The 11,253-nt window shown below is 51.7% G+C and overlaps 1 protein-coding gene across 1 annotated transcript; it reads right to left on the reverse strand.

The window, feature by feature from the left end:
- Nucleotides 1-83: 83 nt before the first annotated feature.
- On the reverse strand, nt 84-10,199 carry LOC129713804 (uncharacterized). Its single transcript, XM_055663111.1, has 3 exons — nt 9,271-10,199; nt 2,918-3,166; nt 84-1,105 (listed from the first exon to the last, which is right to left on the reverse strand). Exons 1-3 carry the CDS (start codon nt 9,326-9,328, stop codon nt 810-812), a joined length of 603 nt encoding a protein of 200 aa, XP_055519086.1. The 5' UTR covers nt 9,329-10,199; the 3' UTR covers nt 84-809.
- Nucleotides 10,200-11,253: the final 1,054 nt, after the last annotated feature.

Here is an 11,253-nt window from a genome sequence, read left to right on the forward strand (position 1 = left end):
TAGAAAACTGCACGGAGACGACTGCGTCCTTTTCAGGACTGACGATGACAGTGATGTCAACATTTGAAACATGGAAGACGGACATGGAATAAGTTCAGTATAGAGTCCACGCCGGCCAGCGATCCCCGCAAAAGTGCTGGAGAAACTCAGCGGGTGCAGCAGCATCTATGGAGCGAAGGAAATAGGCAACGTTTCAGGCCAAAACCCTTCCTCAGACTCTATAAAGTGCTGGTCAGACCGCATTTGGAATATTGTGAGCTGTTTTGGGCCCAGTATCTGAGGAACGTTGTGCTGGCTCTGGAGAGGGTTCAGAGGAGGGTTACGAGAATGATCCCAGGAATGAGTGGGTTAGCATATGATGAGCGTTTGACAGCACTGGGCCTGTACTCGCTGGAGTTTAGAAGGATGGGGGGGGTACATTGAAACTTACCGAATAGTGAAAGGCCTGGATAGAGTGGATGTGAAGAGCATATTACCACTAGTGGGAGAGTCTAGGACCAGAGGTCACTGCCCCAGAATTAAAGGACGTTTCTTTAGGAAGGAGATGAGGAGGAATTTCTTTATTCAGAGGGCTGTGGATCTGTGGAATTCATTGCAACAGAGTCAATGGATATTTTTTAAGGCAGAGATAGATAGATTCTTGATCAGTACGGGTGTCAGTGGTTATGGGGAGAAGGCAGGAGAATGGGGTTGAGAGGGAGAGATAGATCAGCCATGGCAGAATGGCAGAATTAAATTGATGGGCCGAATGGTCTAATTCTGCTCCTAGAGCTTATGAACTTATAAAGACTGGAGCAAAGGGTTCAAAATCACGTACCTCCATTCCCATCGCCATTCCCGTCTCCGTCGCCGGCTCCATTGTCGATCCCGTTTCCATGGCCATTCCCGTCTCCGTTGTCCTGTCTCTTCCCATTGTCCTGCCCGTGGCCGTGGCCGTGGCCGTGGCCGTTGCCGTTCCCGTCTCCGTTCCCGTTCCCATTCCCATTGTCGATCCCGTTCCCGTTGCCGTCCCAGCCTCCGTTCCCGTGGCCGGTCACAATGGCGTTCCCGTTCCCGTTCCCATTCCCGTTGTGGTCTACGACGCCGCGTCCGTTCCCACTAGGCTCTGAAACAGAAGAGCACGTGACGTTGAGATGGGAGCGGCCAGCCCGTTCCCCGTTGGGCCGGGGAAAAGACACGGAGCGCCGGAGTAACTCGACAGGCCCGGCAACTTGGAAACATCGACAAAAAAAAATAGACTCGTTGGAGTAGGCCATTCGGCCCTTCGAGCAAGCACCCCCATTCAATATGACCATGGCTGATCATCCCCAATCAGTACCCCGTTCCTGCTTTCTCCCCATATCCCCTGATTCCATTAGCCCCAAGAGCTATATCTAACTCTCTCTTGAAAACCTCCAGCGAATTGGCCTCCACTGCCTTCTGTGGCAGAGAGTTCCACAGATTCACAACTCTCTGGGTGAAAAAGTTTTTCCTCATCTCAATCCTAAATGGCCGACCCCTTATTCTCAACCTGTGCGACCCCTGGTTCTGGACTCCCCCAACATCGGGAACATTTTTCCTGCATCTAGCCTGTTCAATCCCTTAAGAATTGTATATGTTTCTATAAGATCCCCCCTTATCCTAAATTCCAGTGAATACACGCCCAGCCGACCTGTTCTTTCATCTCCGGAGAAATTCCAAGATACTTCGTGACTGGCGTCTGGGGGCTGAGAATTGTCTTCATCCAGGGTTTGGGTTTGAGGGCGATTAGTGCTTTAAAGTGTCAGCGTTTATTTTGAGCGGATGAGAATGCAATAATGTAATGTGGTAAATGGGATATAATGTTGAGGCTCTATAAGGCGCTGGTCAGGCCACGTTCGGGACAGTGCGGGCAGTTTTGGGCCCTGTATCTGCGGAAAGATGTCGCTGCTGCTGGAGAGGGTCCAGGGCAGGTTTACGAGAACGACCCCAGGGATATTTTTCGAAAGTCGGGAACCGTTCAATCAGGCAGCTCAGAGAGGAAAAAGGTCGGCAGGGCAGGAGTGCGGGGAAGGGGGAAGTTTTGGAGGGGTACGCCCCAAAGGTCGGTCGGGACACCTTCATGGGCGGTGTCTCGGTGGCACAGCGGTAGAGTTGTTGCCAGAGTCCCAGGTTCGATCCTGACTAGGGTCCTGTCTGTACATTCTCCCCGTGACAATGTGGGTCTCCTCCAAAGACATGCTGATTTGCAGGTTATTTGGCTCCTATAAATTGTCCCCAGTGTGTGTGCAGCATGGTGCTAGTGAGCGGGGTGATCGCTAGTCCGCGCGGTCTCGGTGGGCTGAAGGCACTGTTTCCTGCTACATCTCAAAAAATCTAACGTCTAAAGCTGGGGCACCTTTATAAGTTCATAAGTGATCAGGGCAGAATTAGGCCATTCGGCCCATCAAGTCTACTCTGCCACTCAATCATGGCTGATCTATCTTTCCCTCTCAACCCCATTCTCCTGCCTTCTACCCATAACCCCTGACGCCCGTACTAGTCAAGACTTTGGGGTAGTGATTGGGGATGATCACATTGAATGGCGGTGCTGGCTCGAAGGGCCGAATGGCCTACTCCTGCACCTATTGTCTACTGTCTATTGTCAATTGTCAATCCTGCTATATTTTAGAGGGAGTTAGATGTGGCCCTTGTGGCTAAGGGGACCAGGGGGTATGGAGAGAAGGCAGGTACGGGATACTGAGTTGGATGATCAGCCATGATCACATTGAATGGCGGTGCTGGCTCGAAGGGCCGAATGGCCTACTCCTGCACCTGTTGTCTATTGTCTATTGTCAATTGTCAATCCCCGCCTTAACAATGCCCACTGGCTTGGCCTCCACAGTTGTCTGTGGCAATGAGTTCCACAGATTCACCACCCTCTGGCTAAGGAAGATGAGGAGAGGTAGCGGGCACTCACCGTGGCTGTGACTCTCGTCACTCTCGTCGCTGTTGGAGTCACCGCTATCGCTGCTGGTATCACCGTATCCGTCTCCGTATCCGTCTCCGTAGCCGTTATCCTGGCCGTTGCCGTTGCCGTTGCCGTATCTGTCGCCGTAGCCGCGCCCGTGGCTGTCGCCGCTGTCGCCGCTATCGCTGCCGCGCCCGTTCCACTCGCCGCTATCGCTGTCGCTGCCCGCACTGCGCCGAGCCAGGGCGTGCCTGATGTCTGCAATCACAAGGGGGCCAAGCTGGAGTTAGACCGGAGCGAGTGGGGAGCTGCCACAGCACCGCACCACGAAGGCACGGTGGGTGGCGCAGCGGGTAGAGCTGCTGCCTCACAGCGCCGGGGACCCGGCTTCCATCCTGACCAGGGGTGCTGTCTGTGCGGAGTTTGCACGTTCTCCCCCCCGTGACCTGCGTGGAGGTTTCCCCGAATTCCTCCCAGCGATCCCTGCACACCGACACTATCCCACGCACACACACACACACACTAGGGACAATTTACCGACAAACCTGCACGTTCTTGGAGTGTGGGAGGAAACCGGAGCACCCGGAGAAAACCCACGGGATCACGGGGAGAACGTGCAAACTCCGCACAGACAGTACCCTTAGTCAGGATTGAACCCGGGTCACTGGCGCTGTGAGGCAGCAACTCTATCGCTGCGCCACCGTGCCGCCCCTAACTGTCCGTGCTGTCTGTACGGGGTTTGCACGTCCTCCTTGTGACCGCGTGGGTTTTCTCCGGGTGCTCCGGTTTCCTCCCACACGTGTGTAAAATTGCCCCCAAGTGTGTACGGGGTGGATGAGAAAGTGGGTTAGCATAGAACTAGTGTGCGGATGATCGATGGTGGGCCGAAGGGCCTGTTTCCGCACTGTGTCTCTGAAGTCTATCGTCTAAAGTTAAGATGGCCTTGTAATTATGTTCGGCACAGACATTGTGGGCCGAATAGACAATAGACAATAGGTGCAGGAGTAGGCCATTCGGCCCTTCGAGCCAGCACCGCCATTCAATGTGATCGTGGCTGATCATCCCCAATCAGTACCCCGTTCCTGCCTTCTCCCCATATCCCCTGACTCCGCTATCTTTAAGAGCCCTATCTAGCTCTCTCTTGAAAGCATCCAGAGAACCGGCCTCCACCGCCCTCTGAGGCAAAGAATTGCACAGACTCACCACTCTGTGAGAAAAAGTGTTTCCTCGTCTCTGTTCTAAATGGCTTACCCCTTATTCTTAAACTGTGTGTGGCCTCTGGTTCTGGACTCCCCCAACAGCGGGAATATGCTTCCTGCCTCTAGCGTGTCCAAGCCCTTAACAATCTTATATGCAAGAAGGGCCTGTTCTTGTGCTGTACCGTCCTATGCTTAAGGCTATGGTGAGTCTGCCCTTCCTTGCACTCGGTGAACTGAGTGGGATCAGCCACGTCACGTCTTGAGGTTTTGTTCCATCCAAGAACCTCTCAGGAAGTTCAGGCTGGACCTGAAGGGAAGCAGATATTTACACTCTGGTTTCCTTTCAGACCCGTTGAACAAACGTGTGTCTGCAGCCACAGTGCAGTGCGGGGAAACTCAGTCCTCAATCACAAGAGGAGGAGCAGAGGTTTAAGGTGAGAGGACTCGGGTACAACGACTAGGCCTCAAGTGGGATAGCAGGATTGGACGTTCTCCTCCGTGACCGCGCGGGCTTTCTCCGGGCGCTCCGGTTTCCTCCCACGCTCCAAAGACGTGCAGGTTTGTGTAGGTTCATTGCAAATTGTCTCTAACGTGCGCGCGGGATAGTGCGGGTGTGAGCGGGGATCGCTGGTCGGCACTAGCCCGGTGGGCCGAAGGGCCTGTTTCCGCTCTGCTATCTCCCAAACTAGAACCAAGACTAAAGGTGTCCTGAGCTTCTATATATGGGGAGAAGGCAGGCACGGGTTATTGATTGGGGACGATCAGCCATGATCACAATGAATGGCGGTGCTGGCTAGAAGGGCCGAATGGCCTCCTCCTGCACCTATTTTCTATATTTCTATGTTTCTAACACAGAAATACCAGTATTGGAAGGGGCTTAAACATCAGCATGGGAGGAGGGGGGGGGTGGAGGCTGCATAGACAGGGGGTGGAGTTGGGGGGGGGGGGGGGGGGGGGGGGGGGGGGGGGGGGGGGGAGGGGTCAGATGCCAAGAATAAATCGCCTCGTCTGCCCGGCAACCGGTTGCTAGGGAAGGCTAAGTGAAGATGTGGGGGTGAGCTTGGAAACTTTCAAAAAGTCTCCAGCATCTGAGCAAATAGCTCAGGCTTGTTACCGGATAAACAGTGACTCACTAAGTAGACCGGTCGATGTTCATCCCACGCTGGTGGCTCAACAACGAAGACCAGGTTTCCGGTCTTCCCCTCTTCAATGAAGAGTTGTTCTTCAGTGCCCAGACCAGCCAAAGTGGACCACAGTGTCCGTCTCCGGTCCAGACTAGACTAATGAGGCCGGAAAAACCAGGCTGACACTGGTCTCTTCCCTCCGCCCTCCTCTCACCCACCCTCATTCATTCTTGCTATTGAGGGAGTGCAGCGTAGGTTTACAAGGTTAATTCCTGGGATGGCGTGACTGTCATATGCTGAGAGAATGGAGCGGCTGGGCTTGTACACTCTGCAGTTTAGAAGGATGAGAGGGTCTCTCACTGAAACATATAAGATTGTTAAGGGCTTGGACACACTAGAGGCAGGAAACATGTTCCCGATGTTGGGGGAGTCCAGAACCAGGGGCCCCACACACATTTAAGAATAAGGGGTAAGCCATTTAGAACGGAGTGGAGGAAACACTTTTTCTCACAGAGAGTTTTGTGAGTCTGTGGAATTCTCTGCCTCAGAGGGCGGTGGAGGCCGGTTCTCTGGATGCTTTCAAGAGAGAGCTAGATAGGGCTCTTAAAGATAGTGGAGTCAGGGGATATGGGGAGAAGGCAGGAACGGGGTACTGATTGGGGATGATCAGCCATGATCACATTGAATGGCGGGTAGTGTTAATGTGTGGGGATCGCAGGTCGGCTCACACTAGGTTGGGTTGAAAGGCCTGTTGCCGCACTGTATCTCAATAGACAATAGAGAGGAGTAGGCCATTTGGCCCTTCGGCACTTCGAGCCAGCACCACCATTCAATGTGATCATGGCTGATCATCCCCAATCAGTACCCCATTCCTGCCTTCCCTTAACTCTGCTATCCCTAAGAGCTCTATCTAACTCTCTCTTGAAAGCATCCATAGAATCTCTGAGGCAGTGAATTCCACACACTCACAACACTCTGTGTGACTCACAACACTGTCTGTACAGAGTCTGAAAACTAAACCGACGAGAACAGATACAATAAGCAATAGTTCCTCTCTCCAGTCCCTTCCCTTTCCCCCATTCATACTCTCCCAGTCTCCTGCTCTGGTTAGTAGGAGCAGTTTGCTGTTGTCTGTATTAATGTACAGAAATTCTTCTGCAGTTGTATAGGGCTCTGGTGAGACCACATCTGGAGTATTGTGTCCAGTTTTGGTCTCCGAATTTGAGGAAGGACATCCTTGTGATTGAGGCAGTGCAGCGTAGGTTCACTAGATTGATCCCTGGGATGGCGGGACTGTCATATGAGGAAAGATCGGGAAAGACTAGGCTTGTAATCACTGGAGTTTAGAAGGATGAGGGGGGATCTTATAGAAACATATAAAATTGTAAAAGGACTGGACAAGCTAGATGCAGGAAAAATGTTCCCAATGTTGGGCGAGTCCAGAACCAGGGGCCACACAGTCTTAGAATAAGGGGGAGGTCATTTAAGACTGAGGAGAGAAAAAACTTTTTCACCCAGAGAGTTGTGAATTTGTGGAATTCCCTGACACAGAGGGCAGTGGAGGCCAAATCACTGGATGGATTTAAGAGATAGTTAGATAGAGCTCTAGGGGCTGGTGGAGTCAAGGGATATGGGGAGAAGGCAGGCACGGGTTATTGATAGGGGACGATCAGCCATGATCACAATGAATGGCGGTGCTGACTCGAAGGGCTGAATGGCCTCCTCCTGCACCTATTTTCTATGTTTCTATGTTTCTATGTTAAACTTGGGAAGACACAAAATGCTGGAGTAACTCAGCGGGTCAGGCAGCATCTCTGGAGAACATGGATAGGTGATGTTTCAGGTCAGGACCCTTCAAAGACACAAAGTGCTGGAGTAACCTTTTGAGTTACTCCGGTACTTTGTGTCTTTTTGTTGCAATCCAGCATCTGCAGTTCCTTGCATCTCCTTCCCTAGTCTTGGACAATGTCTAAGGAACATTTGGACAGGTCCATGGACAGGATAGGGTTAGAGGGATTAGCGTAGCAAAGAACCGCAGAAGCTGGAAGATAGACACAAAAAGCCGGAGTAACTCAGCAGGTCAGGCAGCATCTCTGGAGAAAAAGCAATGGGTGACGTTTCGGGGTCGAGATCCTTCTTCAGAGTTAGATTTCGAGAGGATATAGGCAGGTGGGGCTAGTATAGATGGGTCGGCATGGGCAAGACGGGCCGAAGGGCCTGTTTCCGCACTGTGTGACTATAACTCGATTTGAAGTCTCCACTTCAAACAGTCGGTGCCAGGGCGCAGTTTTGAACGCTGCCAATGCAACACCACTTGGGACTGGCGCATTTGCACGAATGCACGGTCGCAGACACGGTTTAAAGCGTTGTCCTCAAGACGCTGTAAGTCCCCGTCTCCCTCTCCCCTCCCCCCCAACACTGGCCTGCGGCGGTGGGGAGCCGGTGAACAGATCTTTTTTTTTACCAAAAAATCATTTAATCAACGATTTACAATAATATGTACAGTACGGAAAAAATCAGCACCAAACCCACCACCATCATACAAGTCAAACAAATATACTGAATAATCTATAACACAACTATGTTTCAATCCTTGTCGGGGATGTACCCCACCCCCTGCGGTGCCCAGCGGTCCCAGAATTCCCCCCCATCGGGCGCCCGTGGGCAGCACGTAGTCTTTCGCTAGTACCACCCGGACAAGGACGTAACCTTGGGAAAGGGGCAGGCAGCCGGTTCGGGCAGAGCCCTCTACGTCCTGGCGCCGTGACTCGCGGATGGCCCAGCTTGGCCAGGCCCAGGAGCAACCCGACCTGGACACCTTCGGCCCCAAACCCTCTCCCCTACGCACAGGGGTGCCCAAAGATGAGGGTGGGGTGGTGGGTGTGAAGTGAAGAGCAGCCAGGAGACAAGGAGCAGCCCCTTTAGATATTGGAACAGGAGCTGCAACCTCACACACTCCATGTACACGTGGAACACGGGCTCTGCCAGCCCGCAGTAGTGGCGGCGGCGAGCCTGCGAACCGCGAGAGAAACGGGTTGCACGGGACTCCTCGGAGCAGTAGCCTCCACCCCAGGTCCCCGATGTAGAGGGGCAGGATTCCTGAGTAGAGGGACCCCCACTAGGGGACCCTCCCACGACTGGATGGCAACACCGACCGCCACTTGGTGTCCGGCACGGTGGACCAGGGCGAGGATGTGCGGGGTGTGGAGGAGGAGATGTCGTGCAGGAGATGAAGGGTGTCGAGGAAAGGTGGCTCGGGTTGTGTGGGAACTGGCTCCCGCAGAAGGATTTCGGCCCCTGGGCACTTCCAGCCTGAGTGGGGCGTTTGCTCAGCCGCGAGTCCCTGGGATGGTGGGACTGTCACTTGAGGAAAGATTGAAAAGACTAGGCTTGCATTCACTGGAGTTTAGAAGGATGAGGGGAGGGGGATCTTATAGAAACATATAACATTATAAAAGGACTGGACAAGCTAGAGGCAGGAAAAATGTTCCCAATGTTGGGCGAGTCCAGAACCAGGGGCCACACAGTCTTAGAATAAAGGGGAGGTCATTTAAGACTGAGGTGCGAAAAAACTTTTTCACCCAGAGAGTTGTGAGTTTGTGGAATTCCCTGCCACAGAGGGCAGTGGAGGCCAAGTCACTGGATGGATTTAAGAGAGAGTTAGATAGAGCTCTAGGGGCTGGTGGAATCGAGGGATATGGGGAGAAGGCAGGCACGGGTTATTGATTGGGGACAATCAGCCATGATCACAATGAATGGCGGTGCTGGCTCCAAGGGCCGAACCTATTTTCTATGTTTTCTAGATCTCCACACGTCCGAGCCTCCCTGACACCCAGCGGGGCGGGACGAGGGCCGGTTACGTTCACGGCCGGGCTGTCGCCCTCTGCTGGCGGAGCGAGTGGGGACTCCCGGTCGACGGCAACCAAGTTCCCGACTCCCAGCGGGCCCTGGTAGAAGCTGGGCTCCCCGGTGAACAGACGGCACCACCCCACGTCGATGGTACGCTGGGACAGAAGGAAGGGCAGGAGCCAATACTCACGTCTACAGCGGCCCACGGTCAGTAGACCCAAGAGTGCGAGGAAGAGCAGCACCTTCATGTTCTTCTGTCTGTCTGTCTTTCTTTCTTTCTCTCTCTATCTATCTATCTCTCTCTGTCTGTCCGTCTCTCTCTTTCTCCCTCTCTCTGAATCCTTGGTTAACGAGGGCTGGACAGTGCTGTGAAGTCTGATGGTACGGGGCAGGTCCCCGTCCTTTTATACTCTGCCTGGTCACAGATGCCCATTGAGGCCGGCCTGGCCTTGTGGTGACTGTGGCCGGCCCAAACCGGGGATGAGGAAGCGCTGTGGTCTCTCTCAACCACCAGTAATTCCAGAAAGACCCACATGCTCATTACTGCCCTCGGGACGGCTGCCAGCTCTTAAACACCAGCGAGCAGCGATGAGAAAACCCAGGAGCAACGCTGACGGACCCAACAACTATAGTCCCTCCATCTATGTTGGAGCGTACGGCAGCTGCCATTGTTCCAACTTCACACCTCATCCCAGGGTTGTTTAGTTAGTTCTGGGTTACTTAGTTACTTGGTCCTCCAAAATATTCCAACTGGTATTTAAACTGGAGGAGTTTAGCTGGGTTTAGCTGCGGAAGGAACTGCAGATGCTGGTTTACACCGAAGATAGATGGCGGAAAGATTGCAACCTTCACGCGGTTCGCCCTGTTTCGACGAATGCAAACAATGCCCACTCAATAAGATCAAATAGAACAAGTTGTCCTACAACTTTAGGCTGTGCTCGCCATACACAAGAAGGAGAAGAAGTCCGAAGATAGGCACAACATTCTGGAGTAACTGAGAGTCACGCTGAGTTACTCCGACATTTTGTGTCTGTCTTTAGTTTAATTTAGTTCAGTTACATTCAATAAAGTTTTCATTCAATCATACATTCATTCATTCATTCATTCATTCATTCATTCATTCATTCATTCATTCATATATTCATTAATTCATTCATTAATTCATTAATTCATTCATTCATTAATTCATTCAATCATTCATTCATTCATTCATTCATTCAATCATTCATTCATTCAGTTTAGTTTTGTTGAGTTTAGCGTAGAGATACATTTGGACGGGTCCGTGGATGGGATAGGTTTGGAGGGAATGTGTAGGAAGGAACTGCAGATGCTGGTTTACACCAAAGATAGACACAAAATGCCGCAGTAACTCAGCGGGTCAGGCAGAATCTAAGGAATGGGTGAAGCTTCAGGTCGAGACCCTTCTTCAGACGTAGGTTTAGAGGGATATGGGTCGAGTAGATGGGACATGTAGGTCGGCACGGCACCAATATCGGCTGAAAGGATTACACCACCTACAGATCCATTAACCCTAAACAAGGTTCACCAGGATTGTTGGCAATGAAGAGAGTGAGAACTGGTTGCCATACCATTGGTTTGATGGACTTTGGGGAACTATTGAACTGGTAGCCCCACCTTTGGTTTGATGGACTTTGGGGGTACTGTGATACATCACGGCTCTATCATTCTGCTCATCATTGCTCTAACACTTGCGACCATTGTGTGTACCTACTGAGGACTGTGAATGTCATCACGTTTGATACAAAGGAAGGAATGTATGAACTAATAGTCAAATCTAAAATGGAGTCATTCTTATACAAACACATGATCTAGCCGAACAAAAGAATGACTTTGTAAATTGTATGGAACACAAAATGGAGGACAGGTTGCCTTTTCAATAAAGACATTAAGATGGAATCCTGCAGTAATAACATGTGCTTCATTCAAGGCCATAAAGAAGCCAAGATTGAGAAAAAATAGCGGACGCTCCAGAGATAAGTAATAACTTGTCATTGGATGAGCTTGATTTGGACCCATTTTTCCTCTATTCTGAAAGGCTGCAGAATCTTTCAGTCATGCCATATTCAGACTTGGTAGGAGTGTTTTACTGATACAAAAAATGTATAATTGTGCTAGCTGTCCTTTGTTCTGTGAGTGGGAGCCCGAGAAGCAC

The sequence above is a fragment of the Leucoraja erinacea genome, chromosome 37 (genome assembly GCF_028641065.1).
Source record: "Leucoraja erinacea ecotype New England chromosome 37, Leri_hhj_1, whole genome shotgun sequence".
NCBI classification, from domain to species: domain Eukaryota; kingdom Metazoa; phylum Chordata; class Chondrichthyes; order Rajiformes; family Rajidae; genus Leucoraja; species Leucoraja erinaceus.